This window comes from Lepus europaeus, chromosome 3, assembly GCF_033115175.1.
Source record: "Lepus europaeus isolate LE1 chromosome 3, mLepTim1.pri, whole genome shotgun sequence".
NCBI lineage: Eukaryota > Metazoa > Chordata > Mammalia > Lagomorpha > Leporidae > Lepus > Lepus europaeus.
The window spans coordinates 86,478,833-86,504,640 of NC_084829.1; the positions used below are offsets into that span (position 1 = coordinate 86,478,833).

General features: G+C 48.1%; 1 protein-coding gene across 2 annotated transcripts in view; it reads left to right on the top strand.

Annotated features, from left to right (window-relative positions):
- ANKRD6 (ankyrin repeat domain 6) overlaps positions 1–25,808 on the top strand; it is a 206,192-nt gene that overhangs the window by 114,247 nt on the left and 66,137 nt on the right. For both annotated transcript variants that reach the window (XM_062186503.1, XM_062186505.1), the window contains exon 2: positions 18,415–18,682. In XM_062186503.1, coding sequence (XP_062042487.1) covers positions 18,563–18,682 — 120 coding nt within the window. In that variant the 5' untranslated portion in view covers positions 18,415–18,562. The remainder of the gene's footprint in view (positions 1–18,414; positions 18,683–25,808) is intronic.

Below are 25,808 nucleotides of genomic sequence, written 5' to 3' on the forward strand. Positions count from 1 at the left end.
AGGTGGGGTGTGGGTGGGCTGCAGCATGGGTTGGGCTCTTGTTCTAGGGCAATGCAGCCAGGTGGTAACTCAGCAGCTCCCTAAACTGGCTCATTGCCTATGAGGGGCCCCAGTGTCCTCCAGCAGTCAATGTCTAAAGTGTCTGTGGGGGTGCTGGGACTGCCAGGGCCCCTGTGTACCCCCTTTCCTTGAATGAAGTCCCTCTGGGTTCAAGGTTGATCTCAAGGGATGAAAAAGCAGAAGCGATGTGTTTACCGCCATTCCTGTAAGGCCACTGAGTGTTTCTGTGCTCTGCAGCTCTAGTCGCGTGTCCACTTCTCTGCCCCCCTCTCCAGCAGGTGGATTGTGTGCGGTTGTGTGTTGGGGGGAGCTGCTGGAGGTAGTCCCTTGGCTGCCTGGCTAATGTTATTCCAGAGGCTCAGTCGAAGGGTACTGGCTGGAGAGGGGCCGTGGGCTCTGCCTGGTGCTGGGTGTCGTGGTGGTGGGGCTGGTACTAAGGCCTACGCTAGACTTCCTCTCCTCCCAAGCAGGAGCTATCCCTGTCCTCACCGTGCAGCTTGGAGCTGGCGGAGCGGTGATCCACACAAGTCCTTCCTTCCTGCTTGGCTCTCTATGCTTTTCCTTCTTCTACTAATCCCAGGGACTGTGGTCTCCCCTTCGGCTTCCCCTGTTCTTGTAAAGGTAAACTGGCGTGCAGGTAGCTGTTCACGCTGGTGTCTCTGGGGGGGAGGCCTTGGCGGAGGGGGTCTCGCTCAGCAACCATCCTGCTCTGCCCCCTATAGGAGGGCCTTTGGCTTTATGCTTTCTCAGGTTCACCTCCTGAATGGTGTCCTCCCTTCAGGTTACCTCCCACAGACTGCTGAGGCCCAACTAATTAGACATATTCTCATTGTAGCAGTAATTTGACTACCATAATGAGCCTATCCTGAGAGAGGTGACTGTTTTAAGACTGGTGGAGACTCTTGGGAATGACTCTCCTGGGCTAATTCGGACAAATAATTAGGAATTCAAGGTTGGTGTCACTTCTGTTCCGCTGCCGGCACTGTGGGAACCTCCTTTTCTTGTAAAGATGTGGGAGCATTTCGTCTTCCAATAATTCACAGAGTGATGAAGACGACAGGTTGTCCCATGTGCTGTAATTATGGGCTGAAGAATTTAGTGTACCAAGCTTCCCCATGGTGATCCATGACTGAAACGTGAAATCGGGACAATGTCCAATTTGGAAGCAGGGCTTAGCTAGGAAAGAACCAGAAATCAGCAAGGTTAGGAAGGTGCTGCATGTGAGGCTAAGTGTTCGTGCGAAGCCTGCCTGCCGCCTCACTGGAGCCTGATCCTCCCTGGGGTCCTCGGGGAGGACTACGTGCGGACTGTCTGATCCCAGGGGCGGGAAGGGGTGCTGTGACTGCAGAATGGGAGGGAGCTGCTGCGACTCCCTGATGGCCTCATGCCCTTCCTCCACAGGACACCTGATCCTAGCAGAACTCTGTGCTGAAGCCAAACACTGCATCCTGCTGTGTGCCGAGCAAGGCCAAGAGACCACACTCCTCCTGGGGCGGCCCCTAGGGGAACCATAAAGACGCGGTGGGAGCAAGCATCGCGGCGCGGTGGGTTCAGCCACTGTCTGGGATGCCCACATCCCCTTGTGGCTCTGTTCCCAGCTACACGGCTTCTGATGCTGCTAGTGTGATCCTGGCAGGCAGCACTTGGTGGCTGCAGTAGCCAAGTCCCTGTACCCATGTGGGAGACTTGGATAAACTCCTGACTTCAGGCTGGCCCAGGCCTGGCTGGCGTTTGGAGAATGAACCAGTGGGTGGAAGATCCTTCTCCCTCTTTCTGCCATCCCACCTGCCTCTATCATTTAAATAAAAAAATTGGGGTCTGGCATTGTGGCATAGTGAGTAAAGCTGCCACCTGAGACATGGGCATCTCATATGGGTGCCAGTTAGGATCCCAGCTGCTCGACTTCCAACCCAGCTCCCTGCTAAAGAGCCTGGGAAAGCAGCTGAGGATGGCCCAAGTCCTTGGGCCTCTGCATCCACATGGGAGATCCAGAGGAGGCTCCTGGCTCCTGGCTTCCATCTGGCCTCCCCTTGGCCATTGTGGCCATTTGGGGAGTATACCAGTGGATGGAAGATATTTTCTATTTGTCTCTCCCTCTTTCTCTCTGTAACTCTGCCTTTTAAATAAAATACATATTTTGAAGAATTTTTTTAAAATTAAAATGTTTAAAGGGTGAGTGTGTTAAGAGTAGAAAGTGTTAAATGTCGAGAATGACTTGAAAATCTAACTGAAGAATTTTGTGTCCTGCTGTCTTTATGTATTCCTACATCCACCTAATATTCACTGAGTGTTTTCTCTGTGTCCAATGTGGTGTTAAGTGCTTATCTATTCCCTTATGTGGTCCCTTAGCTTCCCTGTGAAGGTAGTTACTTACTACCACTATTATTTTTTAAAAGATTTACTTATTTATTTGAAAGTCAGAGTTAGAGAGGTCTTCCATCTGCTGGTTCACTCCCCAATTGGCTGCAATGGCCAGAGCTGTGCTGACCTGAAGCCAGGAGCCAGGAGCTTCTTCTGGTCTCCCACTCCAGTTCAGGGGCCCAAGGACTTGGGCCATCTTCTGCTTTTCCAGGCCACAGCAGAGAGCTGGATCAGAAGTGGAGCAGCCGGGATTCGAACTAGTGCCCAAATGGGATGCCGGCACTGTAGGCAGTGGCTTTACCTGCTATACCACAGTGCCAGCCCCACTACTATTTTTTTTTTAATTTTTTAAATAATTTTAGATGTTCAGGAGCCTTTTTTTTTTTAATTTGACAGAGAGAGTTACACAGAGAGAGAGAGAGAGAGAGAGAGAGAGAGACAGAGAGAAAGGTCTTCCTTCCATTGGTTCACCCCCTAAATGGCTGCCACGGCCGGAGCTACGTCGATCCGAAGCCAGGAGCCAGGTGCTTCTTTCTGGTCTCCGACAAGGGTGCAGGCGCCCAAGCACTTGGGCCATCCTCCACTGCCTTCCCGGGCCACAGCAGAGAGCTGGACTAGAAGAGGAGCAACCGGGACTAGAACCTGGTGCCCTTATGGGATGCTGACGCCACAGGCGGAGGATTAACCAAGTGAGCCACAACACTGCCCCACCTCCCCACTACTATTATTAGTCGCATCTTACAGACTACAACTTGAAGGCCAATGGGAGATAGTAGCTAACTGACCATCCAGGGTCAAGGATCACATCCTGTGGATGCGCTGTTTAAATAGACCCCCTCTCCCCTTGTTTTTGCCCACTCCTGCCCTACCAGCCTTGGAAGAGCCCTGAGAAGGCAGGGCCGTAGAGCCTCCTGCAAACAGTGGTATGGAAAGTCATTGCAGAACTGGCGCTTCTAGCCTGTGGTGTGTCCTCTTGCAAGAGATGGCCAGTGTCAACATAAAATCATATCTGACCTGGACATGCTTGCTGATAATTGCAGCTTTTAAAGAGTTATTGGAGTGGGCCAAATGGGCCATGGGAAGGAGGAGCAGCATGTTCATAGTATCTGGAATTTTTTTTTATTTGAAAGGCAAAGTTAGAAAAGTGAAAGAGATCTTCCACCCGCTGGTTCACTCCCCAAATGACCACAACAGGAGCCTGAAGCTCCATTTGGGTCTCCTACATGGGTGGCAGGGGCCCAAACACCTGGGGCATGCTCTGCTGCCTTCCCAGGCACCATAGCAGGGAGCTGGATTGGAAGTGGAGCAGCCAGGACTCAAACTGGTGCCCATATGGGCTGCCGGCATTGCAGGTGGCGGCTTAATCTGCTGTAGCACAACACTGGTCCCATAGTATGTGGAATCTCTGTCAGCTGAGTATTACCAGAAATAAATTGGTGGCAGAGAGAATGAGAAACAGGAGCCTGGAATGAAAATGTGGTCCAGCAGAGCTGGAGTGAGCCGTGTCTGGAAGACAGCAGGGCTGACATTGATTTGCAGAAGCAGCTGTGGGTAGCTGGGGGCGGGGATGAGTGGTCTCCCTGCTGCGCGTGGACCTGTGATTTGCAGGTGTCCTTCAGCCCCAGGGGAAGGCCTCTGTCCTCTGCCAATATGAGGTAGGAAGTCACAGTTGGTGTCTACACCTAGGTAGATACTCACTTTAACCCCAGACTTCCCTTGGCCATATCTGGGACTGTGATTGCAGGATTACGTTCAGGCCCTTACTTCCTGGCTCCAGAGCAGCTGCGTGGGTTATTCTGTGCTGGAACTGGAAACCGAGGGCTCAGGTGTCTCAGTGCAGTGGTGTTCCCTGTGGGCAGACTGCTGGTTGCCTCAGCTGGAGGCTTTGGCAGCTGGTGCCTCTCCACCGCATGGGCATGGGCCACTTCTGCGGGCATCACACCCATGTCAGGTGCTTCCTGCTGCACTCTATCCTTCCTGAAGCAGTGGATGAGGGCATTACATGTGTAGGAAGAAGTATGAGATGTATGAAGTTACAGGGAGAAGCACGTAGAACTGCGTAGCCCCTGGAACCCAACAATCCTTTAGTCAGCGGTGAGGGAGCCTTGGTTACAATGGTGTTTGCAAGTATTAAAGGGTTCAAGTGGAGGCCTGGCTCTTGGCCTTGCTGGTGCGGATGTGTGTGAGTGACTTTAGAAAGGAAGCCCAGCCTGTGATTTTAAGGGACTCAGACAAGTGATTGATAGTTACTGAGCATCCACTATGCGTACAGCGTTTGCACTCTGTGGTATCAGATTGCAAAAAACTACATGACTTAAAGCAACAGAAATTATTCTCTTAACAATTCTGGAGGCCAGGAGTCTGAAGTCAAGGGGTCAGCAGGGGTCACTCCCTCTGGAGGCTCGAGAGGAGAGGCTTTCCTTACCTTGTCCACCCTCGGTGGCTCTCAGTATTCCTTGGCTTGTGGTCACATCACTCCAGACTCTGCCCCTGTGGTCAGATTGCTGCTACCTCTTCTGTCTCAGGCCTATCTCTCCACCTGTTTTACAAGGATGCATGTGATTGCATTTAGGGCCCACCAAGGTAGTCCTGGAAAAGGTTCCCATCTCAAGATTCTTAACTTAGTCATACCTCTGTGTCATAGAACAACTTCTCACAGCTGTAGTATCAACTACTCACAGGTTCTGGGGACCTGAACATGGACATGTTCAGTAGTATCAACTAGTCACAGGTTCTGGGGACCTGAATATGGACATGTCTTTGCGGGGGTGGGGGTGGGGGTGGGGGTCTACTGTTAAGCTCCTGACAGCATCGCTGATCTGGACACACAGAAAAATAACAGAAGGTACGTGCTCTCTAAGAGTCTGTAGCCAGTGGGATGTGCATATATACGTTTACTTTTTCAATGAGCCTATCTGGTTGCACATACCCTGTGCCAGGCTGTGTGCTTACACGGAACTTACAGAGAGGAGTGGAACACAGCGCCTGTGCAGCAGAAGCTCAGAGTCTGGAGGAAAGACCTTGTAAACAGGGGTCACTCTTAAGAATTTCAGGTTTCATATGGTCCAGTGTTTGCATTCAAGAAGCAGAAGCCAAAGACCAAAGTGCTTTGAAAATAATCACGACCATTCATATGCTGTTGTCGAAGTTAAAGAAAGGTGGACGTGCAGCCTAGGTGAGGCGCTCATGTCCCACCCCGGAGGACCTGCATTTCAGTCTTAGCCCTGGCTCCTGACTCCAGCTTCCTGCTACTGCAGACCCTGGCAGGCATCGGGGGATAGCTCAAGTAGCCAGGTTCCGCCACCCAGGTGAGAGCCTACACCCAGCTGCCAGCTCCTGGCTTCGGCTTGCATTTGGAGAGTGCACCGTTAGATGGGAGTGTGCTCACTCTCACTCTTGCCCTCTCTGTATCTGCACTTAAGATTAAAAAAAAAAAAAAGTTAAAATCCAATCTAAACAGCCTAATAGCAAGTTTCAGGTCCTAATTTCTCTCACATTCCACGGTGTTCTGGATATAGTGGTTACTATGGCCCACCAGAAACTCTTGCTCCATACCCCACTCTGTATGCAGTTCTCCCTCTCCCCCCACCTCTCTCAGCTTTTATTATGGAGACTGGCCAGGCCTCTGTGGAGAACTCCGCCTTCCTCATGGTGCAGCCCGTCTCTCCCACCTGTCCTTTAATTCTGCATCCTAATGCCCACGAACATCTCTGGCTAGGGCAGTCTCCTCACAAGCAGAGGCTCTGGGGAAAAGCCTTTTAAATCAGAAGGTAGGGAGAGAGACCCACAGTACTGAGTGAATATCAATAGTATGATATTAAATATCAAGTGATATCAATAAGTCAATTGATATCACTTGGGTATAGTCCAGATCTAGAAGTACTACAATGGGATTGAAAAACACACTATTTTTTAGTGGCCTCATTCAATTTTACAATGATCTAATGGATAAAAATCTTTGTTCTTCCTATTTTACACACAAGGAAATGGGCTGAGTCTTTGAGGGATTTGCCCCAAATAGACAGCAGAGCTGGGATCTGAATTCGGGGGCGGGGGGCATCTAGGTGTGGAGGAGCATTGGGGAAATCTTCTGAGAGGAGGGTACCTTCGAATTAAGTAGGAAAGATAAGGGGAAGTTTGGAGAAGTGTCTAAAGAAATTCAAAGCAAAAAATGCCAGAATGGAGCTTTCAAGGTGTTCTAAATACCCTCATGTCAAGCAGGGTTCAGGTGGGCTAAGGGCTGGTGAGAAGATTTGGTTGGAGACAGACTAGGACCGAGCTTGTGTGGATCTGTGTATCACTGGACTGTTTTCCGGGGGAGTGTGGCTACATTCAAGGTCACAATCAGAGGAGAAACTTTATCACAGTTGTGTTGTAAAAAGAGCAGCAGTGAGCACATAAATTGAGGCGGAGGGGGGAGTGGGCAGAACTCAAGGCCAGGAAACCAATACACGGTAGAATAGTTCTAAATGCAAATTCAGTTCTCCTGTTAGCAGAATTGAACCCAAGCTCCTACATGGTCTGCTCACATAAAATACTGACAGGAGACACAGAGCAAAAGAGGCCTACAGACAAAGGCAAAATCATTGGCACTGAAGGCCTAGCCTCCTGCAACAAGCCACCCCCTTGCAGGGTGACACTGTGGTAATGGCTCCTACTACAGGATAGCTCCGCTCTCCGTGGTCCCATTTTGCCATCTTGAAACAAACTGAAGGAGGAGGGTTGTTTTTCTTTTTTTTTTTAACTTTTATTTAATAAATATAAATTTCCAAAGTACAGTTTATGGATTACAATGGCTTTTTCCCCCATAACTTCCCTCCCACCAACAACCCTCCCATCTTCCGCTCCCTCTCCCATTCCGTTCACATCAAGATTCATTTTCAATTATCTTTATATACAGAAAATCAGTTTAGTATATATAAAGTAACAAAACTGTCTTTTTAAAAAGTATAATAGGGTAGGAAGAAAGAGAACAAATTTCAGATAGAGTATACATTAACAGAAAGAATGCCTGGAGGAGAATTTAGCAGGTCAATACATTAAATATATTTAATTGTTATATGCATCCTCTTTGGAGACCCTAATGACTCATTAACAGTGTGTTATGTAGTGTCATTTATTATTGAGTTTATTCTCTTTTTTTTTTTACTTTTATTTAATGAAAATAAATTTCCAAAGTACAGCTTATGGATTACAATGGTTCCCCCCCCCCATAACTTCCCTCCCACCTGCAACCTTCCCATTTCCCATTCCCTCTCCCCTTCCATTCACATCAAGATTCATTTTCAATTCTCTTTATATACAGAAGATCAATTCAGCATGTATTAAGTAAAGCTTTCAACAGTTTGCACCCACACAGAAACACAGTGAAAAATACTGGTTGAGTACTAGTTATAGCATTAAGTCACAATGTACAGCACATTAAGGACAGAGATAGGAGGGTTGTTTTTCATTATTCCCTTTCTTCTACCAACAACTCATCAAAATGGGAGCTTTCCTCTCATTGGACAATTGATTATTTTTAAAGATTTGTTTATCTGAAAAGCAGAGTGACAGAGAGAAGGAAAGACAGAAATCTTCCATCTGCTGGTTCACTCCCCACATGGCTCCAACAGCTGGAGCTGGGCCAGGCTGAAACCAGGAGCCAAGAACTCCACTTGGGTGTCTCATGTAGGTGGTAGGGGCCCCAGTACTCGGGCCATCATTGCTGCTTTTCCAGACACATCAGGAGGGAGCTGGATTATAAGCAGAGCGGCCAGGACTAGAACCAGCTCTGACATGCAATGCTGGTGACGTAAGCGGCGGTTTAATCCACTGTGCCCTGGCTGGTTGATTTCTAAGACTGAAACAGAGAAGAGAGAATTTAACCACTGTTGGCTTACTGACTCTGTCTTTGCTGGGAGTCAAGTTTAATAAATCCCAGCGGCTTTCTGACCAGGTTATGTTTGCTTATATGATGCTACCTTTTATTGGAGCTACATTTTGAGCCAAAGTACACACACTCCCTGAATCGCGAACACTAGTCTGTCTTTGGCTTCTATTTTTCCCTAAGCAGATTCCCATACACAAGCTGAATCCTGCTTCACCTCTTGTCCAAGTTTCTAAGCTTAAAGTCAGCACAAACAGAATCTCAAGAAACAGCATCAGCCTCCAGTGAGAGATCACTGGGAGAGTTCAAGTAAGAAATGATTTCACAGCCCCAATCAAGGCAGGCAGAAAAGACAGGTCAAGGAACAGGTGAGCACGGACCACATGACCATGCTCAAGTTTGCCGGGCACTTGCTGTGTGCCAGGCACTGCACAGTCTGTGCATGATCTTAATCGACCTTTGCAGCAACCCAATGAAGTGGAAACCATTGTTCTATTTTACAAATGAGGAAACTAATTCCAAGTCATTAAGAAACTTACCCAAAGTAAATGACAGAGCTGGAATTTGAGCCCAGACAACCTGATCTCAAAGTTTGTATTGTTAACCTCTTATGCTCTCCTGACCCAAATGAGGACAATGTGATGATTTATTGAACGCAGGGCATGGGAGTAGCAGAAGAAGAGGGAGGGACGTCCCGGATAAGGAAAGTAGGTAGTTGGGTGAGTGGGGACACAGGGTTGGGAAGGAGGATGGTGATCTGGCTGTGAACATGTTGAGGAGGGTATCCAAGGAAGATGTCTGCTGGGTGTTTAAATATAGAGCTTCCGAGAAAGTGGTGGAGGCCGAGGAAGCAGACTTGCAGAAATCCGTATCTAGGCAGCAGGAGGGGACGTAGCTGCAGGGAGAGGGAGTACCGAGCTCTTCTAGAAAAGAAAATGAACAGAGAAAATAACCGAGGAGCCCTGGGACCTGCAGCCCTGAAGGTAGCAGTGAAAGAAGAGTCTTTCAGAAAAAAGAAAGCACAGTCCAAGGGATGATAGGAGATTGAAGAAGGAGTGAGCCACAGAAACCGGAGAAGGAGGAAGTGTGATAAGAGGTGGGGGCAGTGCCTAATGCAACAGGGAGATTGTGCAAGGGTGAGGGCCAAAAGGTTCCATTGCTCCAGGTCAATGCAAAACCATCTGGTGGGCATGCAAATGTTGTAGTAGCCGCTGTGGAAAACAACCGGCAATCTTTCACAGAGTGAGACACTGTCCTGTCGTGGCAGCAAGTGGACCCTTTGGTATTTACCCAAATGAAAGGGAAACGTAAGTCCACACAAACACCTGTGCCCTAATGACTATAACAGCTTTGTTCATAGAAGCAACCAGAATGTCCTTCAGGAGATGAATGTAAAAGTAAACTCTGGTTCAATTGTACAATAGAATATAGGATCTTCAAAAAGTTCATGGAAAATGAGCTTCAATTTTTTTTTTTTTGCATCAACTAAATGAACTTACTTTTTTAAAAAATAGAGATTTATTTATTTAAAAAGCAGAACCAGTGAGAGGGAGACGCAGAGAGATCTTCTACCTGCTGGTTCATTCCCCAAATGGCCACAATGGCCAAAGGCTGGGCCAGATAGAAACCAGGAGCCTAGAACTCCATCCTGGTCTCCCATGTGGGTGACAGGGGCCCAGCAATTGGGGCTTCCTCTGCTGCTTTCCCACGTGTGTTAGCAGGGAGCTGGATTACAAAGTGTAGTAGCTGGGATTCGGACCAGTGCTCATAGGGGATGCCGGCACTGCAGGTGGTAGCTCAACTCACTGCACCTCAACAGCGGCCCCAGTGAACTTAATTTTCCCCATTTCCCCATAGACTTCTTGAAGGAACCTTGCCAGGGGTTAGGAGCAAGAGAGGGATGAATAGGTAGAGCCCAGGGAAATTGCAGGATGATGAAACTATTCTGTTTGATGATCTAATGGCAAATTCCTGGTGTTACATTTGTCAAAACCTGTGGAACTGTACAACATAGAAAGGGAATAGGCCTCAGTTAATAATAATGTGTCAATGTTGACTCATCAGTTATAAAAAATGTACCATGCACTAATGGAAAATGCTACTAAGAGGGAAAACTGGGGGCTGGTATTGTGGTGGGTTGAGCTGCCACCTGCATCGCTAGTACCCATATTGGGGGAGCAGTTCGAATCCCAGCTGCTTCACTTCTGATCCAGCTCCCTGCTAATGTACCTGGGAAAGCAGCAGAGGGTAGCCCAAGTACTTGGGTCCTGCCACCCACATGAGAGACTCAGATGGAGCTCCAGGCTCCTGGCTTCAGCCAGCCCCATGTGTTGCAGCCATTTAGGGAGTGTACCAGCAAAAAGATGATCTCTTTTTCTGTCTCTCACTGCTTCTCTGTCACTGTGTCTTTCAAATAAATAAAATAATTTTTTTTTAAAAAAAGGAAAATCAGATGGAGAAGGGTGAGGGGCCATACAAGAACTCTGTACTTTCTGCTCTCTCTTTCTATAAACCTAAAAGTTCCCTAAAAATAGTCTGTGAATTAAAAAGAGGGAATGAAGGAATAAAAAGAATTAAGGAAGGTAAAAAAGAGAGAAAGCCAAGTACATACAAAGTTGACAGTGTGGCATAATCCCATGGTCATAATTAAAATAATTCCATGTGCCCACATTCCAAGTAGAACAAAAAGATGACAAGTCACTGTCCTGCTTATCAACATGTGAGCTCCCCCTCACAAATGCAAAACGGGGATGGTTTCTGGGCATGATGTGAACACTTTTTCCCTGCCCAGCTGCCACCTAATCTTCCAGCAGCATCTCTGGGCTTTGCCCGTGTATGATAAGCTTCAGCTGCAGTGGTGTCTGGGTTCCTTTCTGCTATTCGTGACACACACTGTCAGCCCACTGCCTCTGCTCCTGCACCTTCCTCTGGCTGCATCTTACCCACTTCCCTCCCTAAGAGGGCAATGCCATTCTCCGTGAAAAGCTGCCTTTGTGGTCTCCTTTCACCCCAGCATAGCAAGCAGGAGTGACCCCTGACTTCAAGTCTCCATCTTTCTGGTGCCCAGCTCCTCAATTAGCACTTAGTATCCCATAAAATAGCCCAAAACTAGTTTGAGTGGAAAAATTAGGAGCCGAAAGATGCCGGATCAAAGCAGATGTGAACAGTGGATGGGAATTGAGATGCGATTCTCTGGGAAGCAGGCTACTCTATTGAGGTTGGTTTTATTGTCATTGGGATTGCTTATCTGGACCTGCCTCTAGCATTTGTGGCTCTACCCAACAGAGGTTGAGGGTGGTTAGATTCCTGAGTGGTTGTGGCGCTGTCCAGGGCTGTGGTGCTGCCAGACCGGTGCCACTCAGTAGGGCGGCTTCAGGATCAGTGAGTCGTCTGGTCCCGGGAGCTACAGTCCTTTAATTTGAGGAAGGAGGAGGAGAAGAGAATGACCACATGCCCTGTTATCTCATCTGTTTGGAAAGGGAAAAAAGATTAGCTGATGAAGTGAGCACCTCTTTATTTTGAGATCTGAAGCTCCTAGAGATTAATTAAGGACTATGAAAAAGCAACTTGCTACTAATTTTTCTATCATCTACTTTGTGGACATTAGATCAACTGTGTTTCAGGTATCACAACAGGCACTTGGGATACAAGATGGCTGAAACAGAGTTCCTGCCCCCCTCTAGGAGTTCTGTAGACCCAGGAAACCAACCTTGTAGCCATTGTGTTGCAAAGGAGCTTAGTCTGCTCAGAATGCCACCACAACAGAATGCCACATGCTGGGCAGCCTGGACACCAGACATTGGTTTTCTCATCCTTCTAGAGGCTTAAAGTCCCAACAGGGCTCATTTTTGGGTGAGGGCCGCCTTCTGGGCTGGGCCATTTTGTCCTCACATGGTCTTCCTTCTGAGCATGCCCAGAGAGGAAGGGCAAGAGCTGGCACCTTGGTGTCCTTGATTAAGAACACTAACCCCCCCAAAAAAACTTGGTGTTAAATTGGAAATTGCATAGAAAATTAATCAATTCTTTAAAAAAATCATGTAGGATCTCTGTCCTTAATGTGCTGTACATTGTGATTTAATGCTATAACTAGTACTCAAACAGTATTTTTCACTTGGTGTTGCTATGTGAGGGCAAACTGTTGAAATCTTAATATATACTAAACTGATCTTCTGTATATAAAGAGAATTGAAAATGAATCTTGATGTGAATGGAAGGGGAGAGGGAGCGGGAAAGGGGAGGGTTGCGGGTGGGAGGGAAGTTATGGGGGCGGGGAGCCATTGTAATCCATAAGCTGTACTTTGGAAATTTATATTCATTAAATAAAAGTTTAAAAAAAATAAAAATCAGTAAAAAAAGAACACTAACCCTATGCCTATGACTTCATTTTATATTAATTACTTCTTACTTTCAAATGTCTCACTGGAGGTTTGGGTTTAAACGTGGATGGAGTCGGGGGTAGAATCCAGAGCATAGAAGGAGCTTACAGAACACTTTAGGTACACAGATGTGGCGATGGTATCTTGTCTAGGGAACAGGGGTCCAGCAGGCGCCACACAGATGATGCCGGGCCAGGGTTTGAGTATGTGTATGGTCATTTGCTAAGTGGTGGGGGTGCCCAGCCCCAGCATGGAGGCTCCAGTGGGCTAGCAGTGCTAGTCACTCCCTAAGTAGGGAGATCTCCAAGTTGCAAACCTGTTGGTCACATCTTTAGTCAGTGGTTATGCCCTACCTCCTCCCACAGGGCTCTTACATCTGTGAGCAGCTTTTCTTGAGGGAAGGGATGTCCAAGGTCACCTGGAGAAAAGCCCAAATGTCACTTGACTTCCACTGCAGCAGCCTCTTTGTACCTCCTGCAAAGGTGATTATTTCAAAGGCTCAGTAACTGTCCAGTTCGGAAAAGTCACTCTGCCTGTTCCTTGCCATGACAGGCTGAGTGGAGTGAGCCGGAGCTCCCAGAAGGGGCGTCCCTGCCAGGCTGTGTCCTCCTTTCGCGGACAGTCCTCATGTACAGCAGGCTCCAGGAGCGGTCCGTGCTGGATGTCCTCACGTGCTAAGTACAGGGGAGTAGATAGTCTGAGAAATAGGAAGCATTCTGGAAGCCTTGAGAAAATGAGCCACTCCTTGCTCTATGGTTCTGCTGCCCTCAGTTTACGTCTCTGCTGGCATGCCATCCCTTGAGCTCTGATTGTGGCTGATCAGTGCCCAGGTGATAAGCTTCTTTGAAGTAGGGAGTGCCCACACCATCATCTCAGTTTTAAGAGCTCTTGTCCTCCGGTGGTAACGTCGTCGTATCCCAGTAGGGACAGCTTGTGGATAAACTAGTATGACTGCTGTGCGTCTTGGGGGCAATTTGCTTCCCCAGTGGAATCCAGCTGCTCCAGCCTGTTCTCCTGCCTTTTGTATAAGCCCAAGAATGGGCACAGCAGAACCTCAGCCCAGTGCCTGTGTGAACTGTTACCCTCAGGGAAAGAGGGGGCTGAAGCTTTGGGCCAGGAAGGTGCTTGGGGGGAGGGGGTGCTAACAGATAGAATTGTCAGTCCCGGAGAAGGGAACATCTATCTTTAAGAACAAAGAGGGAAATTGGGGCTATGGGCTCAGGGCAAAACGAAAACCCCGTCCTTTCTGTGATTTCTTCAGGAGGGAAGTTGGGTTTCTGTTGCTTCAACAAGTGGGCTGGAAGACGCACCGCGATGTTCAAGGCCGTGGATGGCACCTGTCACAGCTGCTGAAGGGGCTCTGCTTGTGTTCTCCCTTCCCCCTCCCCTGCAGAGACAGTCCAGGGGAGGGCTTGTGAGACAAACCGTGCGTTGCGAAGGCTGGGGACCGTCTCCTGGGCTGCCGCAGTCACTGCTGGGGAGGGTGGAGTGTCTGGGTGCACTGCTCCCGCACAGCGCGCGTTCCCCCAGCCGCCACCGAGAAGGCAGGTCCTTTCGGGTCTGGACCCTTCCTGCAGCCTCCCTCCCTTACCACACGCACATTCTTCTCCTGCCAGAAGACAGCCAACTTCGCGTCTGTCCTCCCAGCATCGTCCGGATCCCTTCCTGCTGCTCTGTGACTCGCCCCCTGCCTCTTCCGTCAGGGCGTTGTTACAGGTCCTCTGCCGGCGGGAGAGAGCAGGCCAACACGATCTGAAGACCCAAGACTTGCAGAAGCCCTGCCGAGCAGGCTAGCAAGCCACACAACGCTGCGAGCTGAATGGATGGCTTAATAAGCTTGTAGACGAGATTTGGCCCAGCTTGGCTCCGGCAGAAGGAGGGAGGCTGAAGGGAAAGAGGCAGCGAGCGTTGTTCCGTAAATCACTGCGGACCCACTGGGAGCGACAGCCCTGGGAAGCTGACGATCTCGCCGGGAGAGGAGTGACCGCAGACACAGACACAGAACACGATGTAGAGCAGGGAGGACAGCCCCGCGGATGTGAGTACAGCCTCTGCACGCAGGGTTCGGAGCAGTCGGTGCAAAGCTAGTTGTAACTGATGGCACTCCCCAGCCACCAGTGCCCGGGTGCATGTGGCCATCTCTGGGTAGGTTGTACGTAATGCCTGACTTTGCTTTGAAGGTCTCTCCTAGAATATTTTGCCTGTCAGGAGACTGATTATAGCGGCTTTGGGATATTGGCATAAGGCAATTTTGTTGTACATCTCCCAGAAAACAGCATGAGCAAACCTCAGAGACATTTTACTGAATAAAGAAAACTGACTGCATCGCAGAACAAGCAGCTGCGTGACCCCCTGGCCTTGGTGATGCAAGACAAAAGAACTGGCAGAGCGGGAAGCAATGGAGATGGGGCAGTGGGCTGGGAGGAAGAGGGGGAAATCTCTGGATTCTGGGTGCTCATTGTATACTTGTGTGCGTGACGTTGTTCCCTTTCTGGTTAAAGTACGGGCAGCATGTTTGCAGTTTGGGCTTTTACTGCAAAATCCTGTGACAAGTGAGCGCTGTGACAAAGAGGGACATGACCGATAGGCTTGGGGCTGAAGAAATCGCTCACCAGCAGCCACGGGAAGTGAGTGACCTGAGTGATAGCTGATTTGCTTGCCAGAGGAGGCTCAGATTCAGTGAGCTGTGGCGCTGCTGCAGCTGGCACACCCAACAGGTTGGCCGTGAAGTTCACCTCATTAATCATACAGTGGTCACGACGCCTCTATTCCCCTCTGCTCCCCTTCCCCTGGCTGGGGAGGGCGGTGCTCCACACTTGCTATCCCTCTTCCCTCGCCTCCCTCCACCTGGCCCCGTTCGTCAGTGCAGAGGCATCAGCTGAGAGGCAGGGCAGCCTCTCACCCCAAGGGAGGGGAATCACTGTCACAGGTGGGAGGTAGGGAATTAGGGGTGCAGTGATCATGGGGACAGTAGAGAGGTGGTGTCAGCTGGGCCTGCTCCCCACCCAAATGGGGGCGCAGGAGGACACAGAAGGGAAGCAGTAAAGGAGACTCAGCTACCTTGAGCCCCTCCCACCCACCCTGTGTGCATATGCAGCTGCAGGTAAGCCTGAAGGTCCTAGCAGTGAGGCTCTTCCTGGGCTTCGCTGGAGACGTCCAAGCACCTCGGGAGGCTGTTAGCAGCAGGTGAGGAATTGGAAATCTGTGGGGTTCTGTTTCTGATTTTTTTTTTGAGAGGTAGAGTTACAGACAGGAAGAGGGAGAGACAGAGAGAAAGGTCTTCTGTCCGCAGGTTCACTCTCCAAGTGGCCGCAATGGCCGGAGCTGCGCCCATCTAAAGCCAGGAGCTTCTTCCTGGTCTCCCATGTGAGTGCAGGGACCCGAGCACTTGGTCCATTTTCTACTGCTTTCCCAGGGCATTGCAGAGAGCTGGATTGGAAGAGGAGCAACCAGGACTAGAACCGGTGCTCAAGTGGGATGCCGATGCCGCAGGCCAAGGATTACCCTACTGTGCCACAGTGCCGCCCCTTCTGTTTCTGATCTTGCAGGCACTTCCGTGCCACTCCGGTAGGGCGGCTGGGGGACAGGGGGAGTATCCAGTATCTTGGAGGGTATTCTGTGGGTGTATTGGTCGTGGTGGGGTGGGAGGCAGGGAACATCCTGAAGAAACCGTAGCTGAACAACAACAAAGCACAGTGACATTTCTGATTAACAACCTTTTTTTCTTCACTATAGTGTTTTTCTATCATTGCAAAAAAGAAGAAATAGTAGCGTAGTCTGGACTGGCAAAGGTCATTTACCAAGGGTAATGACACCAACGAGGCTATCTCGGGAACCTGAAGTCCTTTGGGCTTTAGTCCTGGTATCTGAGGCTGAATTTGTTGCACGGGACAGGAGGGTGGGAGGGGCATGATCGTCAATTTACCATCAGCTGCTCACATGCTGTGGCAGATCTCTGTTCTGCTATGGATTGAAATGACTAGAATTTTAGCCATGATATAATACTTGTGTGAACTGGGACATTGCACTTGACATTCAAATGGCCTGTTGCAAGAAAAATTCTGGACTGGAATGGGGCAGGCTGAGTGTACAAGGATGACAAATGGGTAAATGAAGGAGATCATTTAGGGAGTCGGGGCTAATACTTTGTATTTTACTACCATCTGGGCCTGGAGTGAATTTGCAGGATTTGGGAAAACAACGGAAGTGCAGTATAAATGGCTTGAATGGACCACAGATTACCTGAACAAAGAAAGACAATGTAGCCTATGTTTATAAGAACTCACCATTGCCAAACTCAGTGACAGTCTGGGAAACTGCCGACTCTCAGACTATGGGACTCCCCAAAGGCATTTCTAGCTCTGCTTGTCTTAGTGTTTTGAGTCAGAACTTTATTCTTTCACTGGTTCATTAAGAAATAAGATCTCTTCTAACTGTGACCAACCAAGATACTCCCACTGTGGTGCATCCAGATCTGCTGCATTTCTTTTTGTTTGTTTGAAGATGTATTTACTTATTTGAAAGGCAGAGTTACAGAGAAAGAGAGATTGATCTTTTATCCACAGGTTCCTCCTTTAATGGCCTCAACAGCTAGAGATGGGCTGATCCAAAGCCAGGAGCCAGAAGCATCCTCAGGGTCTCCCACATGGGTGCAGGGGCCCAAGGACTTGGGCCATCTTCCACTGCTTCCCCAGGCCATAGCAGAGAGCTGGATCAGAAGTGGAGCAGCCAGGACTGGAACCAGCACCTGTATGGGATGCCGGCACTGCAGGTGGCAGCTTTCCCCACTATGCCACAGTGCCAGCCCCCAACTCGGTCTCTAGAGATGGGAGGTATCACTGAGTGTGCCTGCCAGCTGCTGGTGAAAGCGTCCATACCCTCCAAACTCGACAGTTAGGTGTGGTAGGCTCTGGATTGAAGGGTATCCCTTCAACACAGCATTTTATTTCCATTTGTTTATATTGGTGTTTTTACTATGTGTGCTTTTCAAATACAAAGAAATCACTTCCTTGCCCTCCTAGAAGGAGGAGTACATTAGTGTGGCTTTGGTATGGTCTCAGACTGACCCAGGGCCACTGGGAGGAACCAGTCCTTAAGCTTTTTTTTTTTTTGACAGGCAGAGTGGATAGTGAGAGAGAGAGAGACAGAGAGAAAGGTCTTCCTTTTTGCCGTTGGTTCACCCTCCAATGGCCGCCACGCGCTGATCCGAAGCCAGGAGCCAGGTGCTTCCTCCTGGTCTCCCGTGAGGGTGCAGGGCCCAAGGACTTGGGCCATCCTCCACTGCACTCCCGGGCCACAGCAGAGAGCTGGCCTGGAAGAGGGGCAACCGGGACAGAATCCGGCGCCCCAACCAGGACTAGGACCCGGGGTGCCGGCGCCGCAGGTGGAGGATTAGCCTAGTGAGCCATGGCGCCGGCCCACTTAAGCTTCTATTTGGTGTTTCAGGTGGTGTTTGGGGGATGATCTCAGGCTGCTGCTACCTGGGACAGAAATGCAGAGAGAACCTCACTGCCATGGCTGTGCCCCTCTGGAGCACAGTGCTGAGGAGGGTGCAGGGCAGGCTGGTGTGTTCCTCCCCATAACAGTGGTGTTCCAGGCTTTGCCTTCTGCACTCGCTGTCCTGTGCCTCCCAGCTCCCCTCCCCTGCAGCGTGTGCCAGCAGAACACCGTAGAATCGGGGTGATGGGGTGTGTCCTGGCCTTGTATGTGGATTGGCACTGATGATAGCTTTTGTTTTGTAACTCCCAGGTTCTGAAGATGGCCTAGCAATAAAGGCACCATCCAAGGATTGTGAACACCCTCACCCGTGGGTGCAAGCCCGGGCCGGTGGCTTCGTGTTGAGCTAGAGGAACACCGCGTCTACCGCCTTCCCGACAACCTCTCCCTCTCCTAATTCATGAGCCAGCAAGATGCGGTCGCTGTGCTGTCAGAACGCCTTCTCATAGCTGCATACAAAGGCCAAGCAGAGAATGTGGTTCAGCTCATCAACAAGGGGGCCAAGGTAGCAGTTACCAAGGTAACATGGAACAAAACTCTGTAGCCCTTCGCTGGGAACTAGCCTACCTCTTAACCATTGTCCACAAAACTGTCGAGTTCGGTTCACAGCTTTCAAAGAACTGGCTCCCCCCACCCCCAGTCATGGAGGGTTGGAGAGAAAGGAGGAGGATTAAGAGTGTGTTCATTGCCTTCTTTCCAATGGAGCAGCATGTAATTAGCATTCACCAGTCTTGAAGATGGCAGTGTGGCTCTTTCTCACCTACTCCTTTCCTAAAGGGACAAGAAGTTAGGGCACAAAAGCTTACTGTGCAGTGTCTGTGTGGTCGTCGTGTTAGCCTCCCAGGGAAGTAGGCCAGCTGAGGTCAGGGAAGCCCCTCAGCTCAGTCTCAGTGGCCCTGGGTGTACAGTGGTACCTGGACCTGTGACCCCTGTGACCTCTCTGGGCTTTGATTCCCTGGGGGGGGGGTGGGCAGTGGCACCTGTTGCTTACTCTCACTAACAGATAACCCCAGGCTAGATGAGAGACCAACTTGGCCAAAGTCAATCCTGGAGCAAAGCCAGGAAAAGGCAGGCCCTGCACACTTAGATGACAAGTTGCAGTATACTGATGAATTGACAATGGTGGCAAACACTTAACCAGCTCTTAGTAGTGCTCTATGCACTTCACAGCCTTCTAGAAGAGGAAACGGAGGCCCAAACAGAACTTGCCAGAAATGCAACTTGTACCCGGGGCGTCTGGCTCCTAAGCCCACCTTCCATGCCATGCAGTCCAGCTCCCCGACATGGGCAGCAGGAACCCAGGTACTTAGGACGTCAGCCGCTGCCTCACCGCATCAGCAGAAAGCTGGAGTCAGGAGCTGGAGCAGGAATTGAAGCCAGGTTCTCTGATGGAGGCGCAGGCATCCTGACTGAGAGCTAAGTGCTGGCCAAAGCCGACCACCATCCTTTCCTGTGACTGAACAGTGATTCACAGTGCTGGGGGCTGTGTTCTGAGCTCCCCGGTGGTTGCCTGAACCTAGGTGGTACTGAACCCCTTGTATCTATATTTTTCCCTATGCATATATATCCATGATAAAGTTTAATTTGTTAGCCCCAGTAGGAGATTAAAAATGACTAATAGAACAGTTATAACAGTTTATCGTAACATAGTCACCAGCCTCATGATTCTTGGGCTTCGGGGCCAAGCACGTGATACCGTAGCTGTTGGTCTGGTAACCGAGGTGGCTACTAACAGAGTACAGGCTAGTAGTGCAAAGTGTTGACAAAGGGATGATTCACATCCCAGACAGTGTGAGGTTGGCAGGCAATTTTAAGCTTATAACTTGTTTATTTCTAGAAGTTTCTATGTAATAGTTTTGAATGCAGTTGACTATAGATAACAAACTGTGGAAAGCAAAACTGCTGATGAGGTAACTACTGTTCCAAATTCTGTCCATCCCTTTAGCAGTGGGTGGATGTTTTGGGTTGTTTCCACTTTAACCATGCCACTATGAACACACACACACACATTTGTACACACACTTTCATTTATCTATACCTAGGAGTAAAATTATGGTTTCATCTGTTAAATCTGTCCCTTATTTATTTATATATTTATTTATATGAAACTCAGAGTTACACAGAGAGAGAAGGAAAGGCAGAGAGAGGTCTTCCATCTGCTGGTTCACTTCCCAATTGGCCACAATGGCCGGAGCTGTGCCGATCTGAGCCGATCTGAAGCCAGGAGCCAGGAGCTTCCTCCAGGTCTCCCATGTGGGTGCAGGGGCCCAAGGACTTGGGCCATCTTTTACTGCTTTCCCAGGCTATAGCGGAGAGCTAGATAGGAAGTGGAGCAGCCAGGACTCAAACTGGCGCCCATATGGGATTCCGGCACTGCAGGCAGCAGCTTTACCCACTACACCACAGCATTGGCTCTTGTATGTTTCTTTTTAATAAGGTGTATTTATTTGTTTGAAAGGCAGAGTGACAGTTTTTTTTTTTTTTCCATCTGCTGGTTCCCTCTCCAAATGGCCAAAACAACCAGGTCTGGGCCAGACCATTGCCAGGAGCCAGGAACTCTGTCCTGGTCTTCCTGAAGGGCGGTAGGGGCCCAAACACTGGGGCCATCTTCTGCTGCCTTCCCAGGCAGGAGGTCAGATTGAAAGCAGGACTGGACCTGACACTCTGATAGGGGATGCTGGCACTAAGTGGCAGCTTAACACACTGCATTACATCAGGGGCCCTTGAGTCTGTGTTTACCATTTTAAAACACTGCCAAGCTGTTTCCAGAGTGGTTGTACCATCTTACATTACCACCAGCAATGGATGAGGGTTCCAGTTTTTCTATAACCCCACTGATTTGGGTTGTTAGACTCTGTTTTTTATACTTTTCTTTTTTTAAGATTTATTTATTTATTTGAAAGACCTACACAAAGGCAGAGAGAGAAAGATCTTCCATCTGCTGGTTCGCTCCCCCAAATAGCTGCAATGGCTGGAGCAGCGCCAATCCAAAGCCAGGAGCCAGGAGCTTCTTCCAGGTCTCCCATGTGGGTGCAGGGGCCCAAGAACTTGGGCCATCTCCTACTGCTTTCCCAGGCCATAGCAGAGAGCTGGATTAGAAGGGGAGCATCTGAGACTAGAACCGGCGCCCATGTGGGATGCCGGCACTGTAGGCAGAGGATTAACCTGCGCCACAGTGCAGGCCCCACACTTCTCTTTTTAAAAGCTAGCTATCTTTTATACATATGTCAGAATTTTAGCAGTGTTAGTTCAGGGGCTGGCAGTGTGGTACAGCAGGCTAAGCTGCCACCTGTGATGCTGGCCTCCCATATGGTTTGTCTTCGATTCCTGGCTGCCCCACTTCCAAACCAGCTCTGCTACAGTGCCTGGGAAAGCAGCAGTGAATGGTTTAAGGGCTTGGGGACCTGCCACCCACATGGGAGACCCGGATGGAGCTCCAGCCTCCTGGCTTTGAGCTGTGGCCTTTGTGGCCATGTGGGGAGTGAACCAGTGGACAGAAGGTCTCTATGTCTCTGTCCCTCCCTTTCTCTCTCTCACTCAGCCTTTCAAATAAATAAAAAAATATTTTTAAAAATAGAAGTATTAGCTCAGATACTGCTGGAAGTCTTAACAAGAACAGCTGTTCCCTGAACCTTCCGCCTTTGCTGCTCTGAAGAAACAACTCTCTAATCTCCCAGTACTGACCTCCATATTTCCAGTGACTACGGATATATAGTACTAACTGATCCAGCTGTTTTACTCCTCTGTCTTTCTATGGCTTAATAGTTCATTTCAGATTTAGGTCTTCATTCTATTCCATTTTTGTGGATGATGTAAGGTAATGGTTCATTTTCATCCTTTTGCATGTGGGTAGCCAATTTCCCCAACCCTGCTTGTTGAAAAAGCTGACCTTTGTGTGATCTTGGCCTCCTTGTCAAAGATGGTTTCCACTGCACACCAGGAGTTTGTAGACTTTCTGTTCTGATTCATTGGTCTACGTGTCTGTGTGCCACTTGCATGTGTTTTTTAAAAATTAAATTTATTTATTTATTTGAAAGGCAGAGTTAAAGAGAGGCAGAGGCAGAGAGAGAGAGGTCTTCCATCTGCTGGTTCACTCCCCACATAGCTGCAATGGCCAGAGCTGTGCCGATCCGGAGCCAGGAGCTTCTTCCAGGTCTCCCATGTGGGTGCAGGGGCCCAAGGACTTGGGCCATCTTCTACTGCTTTCCCAGGCCATAGCAGAGAGCTGGATTGGAAGTGGAGCAGCCGAGACTCAAACCAGCGCCCAGTGGGATACCAGCACTACTGGCGGCAGCTTCACCCTCTATGCCACAGTGCCGGCCCCTTGCATATGGTTTTGATTACCATAGCTTTGTAATATTTAAAATTTTTTTCAATTTTATAATTTCTATTTCACGTGTAATACCTACACATTTCTATGGAGTACAGTACAATATCTCAACACATATATCCAGTGTAAACTGATCAGTTCCGGCAATTGACATTTCCATTTCCTTCATGCTTGGAGCCTACCAGCAACTCTTCCAGCTCTTTGTACAATACACAATGCGTGATTGTGAACTATAGTTACCCCACTGTGCAGGGAAGTACTAGAACCAGTTTCTCTCTGACTGTGCTTTGATATCTGTTATCCAGCTTCCCTCTACTCCCCTCCCCCAACCCTTCCCAGCCTCTTTCTTTTTTTTAAAGATTTATTTTATTTACTTGAAAGAGTTACAGAAGGAGGTAGAGACAGAGAGAGAAGTCTTCTGTCCGCTAGTTCACTCCCCAGATGGCCGCAATGGCTGGAGCTGCGCCGACCTGAAACCAGGAGCCAGGAACTTCTTCTGGGTCTCCCACATGGGTGCAGGGGCCCAAGGACTCGGAAGAGGAGCAGCCGGGACTAGAACCAGCACTGAGAAGGGAAGCTGGCACTTCAGGTCAGGGCTCTAACCTGCTGTGCCGCAGCGCCGGCCCCCTCCAGCCTCTCCTAATCACTGTTCTGAGATCGGATTCTGCTAAGCGTCCACATCTGAGAGAGTGTGCAGTGTGTAGGTGTGACACTTCATTGCACACAATGACCTCTAGTTCCGTCCATGTTGCTGCAAAGGACAGGACCTCACTTTACTTTATGGATGAATAATACTGCACTGGGCATACATAGCACATTATCTTTATCCATTCATCCATTGATGGACACCTGGGTTGGTTCCATATCTTAGCTGTTGTGAATAGTGCAGCAATGAAAAGGTGACTGCAGGTATCTCTTCCAGTATGCTGATTTCATTTTCTTTGCACACATTCCCAGAAGTTGGAATTCTGGGTCATATGGTAGATGTATTTTCAGTCTTTTGAGGAACTTCCATACTATTCTCCATAATGGTTGTGCTAATTTGCATTCCCACCATCAGTGTGTTAGGGTTCCATTTCTCCACAGTTTTACCAGCATGTCTTATGTTTTGTCTTTTTCATGATAACCATTCTAACTGGAGGGAGAGGATCTCTCATTGTAGTTTGGATTTGCATGTCCCTGATGGCTGGTGATCTTGAGCATTTTTTCACTTATTTCTTGGCCATTTGTCTTTAGAGAAATATCCATTCGGATCCTTTGGCCATTCTTAAGTGAATTGTTTGGGGTTTTGTTGTTGTTGAGTTTGGGGAGTTTATTATACATTCTAGGCATTAATCCTTCATCAGGTGAATAGTATGCAAATATTTTCTCCTATTCTGTCAATTGTCTCTTTACTCTGTTGATCATTGCCTTAGCTGTGGGAAAGCTTCTTGCTTGAATGTAATCCTATTTGTTTAGTTTTCCTTGATTGCGTGTACTTTTAGGGTTGTATCCAAAAAACTGTAGACTATACTGATGTTTTTAAGTGTTTCCCCTTGTTTTACGTTTAGGTCTTTGATCCATTTTGCATGGATTTTTGTGTAAGCTGAGAGTTGGGGGAGAAGGTCATGTTTCAGTCTTTTGCATGTGGATATCCAGTTTTTGGAGAATCACTTAAGAGTCTATCCTTTCCCTATTATGTGTTTTTGGTGTTGTTGTCAATAATTGGTTGGCTGTACACATGTGGATTCATTTCTGGGTTCTCTATTCTGTTGTTTGTCTATGTGTCTCTTTTTACACCAGAACCATGTAGTTTTGGTTATAATAGCTCTGTAGTCTCTCTCTCTCTCTCTCTCTCTCTCTTTTTTTTTTTTTTTTTTTTTTTTTTTGACAGGCAGAGTGGACAGTGAGAGAGAGACAGAGAGAAAGGTCTTCCTTTGCCATTGGTTCACCCTCTAATGGCCGCCACAGCCGGCGTGCTGTGGCTGGCACACGACGCTGATCCGAAGGCAGGAGCCAGGTGCTTATCCTGGTTTCCCATGGGGTGCAGGGCCCAAGGACTTGGGCCATCCTCCACTGCACTCCCTGGCCACAGCAGAGAGCTGGCCTGGAAGAGGGGCAACCGGGACAGAATCGGTGCCCCGACCAGGACTAGAACCTGGTGTGCCGGCGCCGCAAGGCGGAGGATTAGCCTGTTGAGCCGCGGCGCCGGCCAGTTTATTTCACTCTTGTTATGTAGTTTTCTTTGTAGATTTACTTTACAACCTTGGTTAAATTTATTTCAAGGTTTTTTTTTTTTATATGAATTGGGTTGCCCTTATTTTGTTTATTAGTGTATAAAAATGCTACTGATTTTTGCATGTTGATTTTCGTAAGCTGTAATTACATTGATTCATTATCAGTGTTTTGGTGGACTATTTCAGCTTTTCTGTGGATAGAATCATGTCATCTGCATTTCTTGACTAACTCCTTTCCTTTTTTGTATGCCTTTTATTTCTTTCCTTTGCTTAATAACTTTCACTAAAACTTCAAGAATTGTGTTGAATATGAACAGTGAGAGTGGACATCCTTATCTGGTTCTAAATCTTTCAATTTTTTCCTTTCAATCTGATGTCGACTGTGGGTTTGTCATTTGTAACCTTTATTATGTTGAGATATGTTCTTCACCTGATTTGTACAGGGTTTTTAATCATGAATGAATGCTGAATTTTATTGAATGTTTTTTCTGTATTTAAATGATCACATGATTTTTGTCCTTGGTTCTGTTGATGTGCTCTATTACATTTATTGACTTGTATGTGTTGACCCATCCCTGGGGTAAATCCCATTTGGCCAGGGTGAATAGTCTTTGTGATGTGCTATTGGATTGGATTTGCTAGTGTTGTGTTGAGAAGCTTTGCACCTATGTTCATTGGGGATGTTGGCCTATAGTTTTCATTTTTTTGTGTCCTTGTCAGTTTTTGGAGTTAAGGTAATGCTGATCTTATAGAATGAGTTTGAATGGATTCCCTTCCTTTTAATTTTTTTGAAATACTTCTGCTCACTTTTGCTTTTATTTCTCATGAAATATCTTTCTTATTTTTCTCTTTTAGTTTATATCTTTACTGATGAAGTTTCTGTAGACAGCATATCATTGGGTTATTTTTAAAGATCTATTCAACCATTCTGTATCTTTTAATTGAAGAATTTGATTATTTATATTCAAGGTTATTTTTGACAAATAAGGATTTAGTCCTGTCAAGTTTTAATCATTTATTCTGTTTATTTTTAATATGCTTTCTTCTTTTCCTAGTGGATTTTATACTTCGGTAACTTTTCATAGTGGTAGTTACCTGTC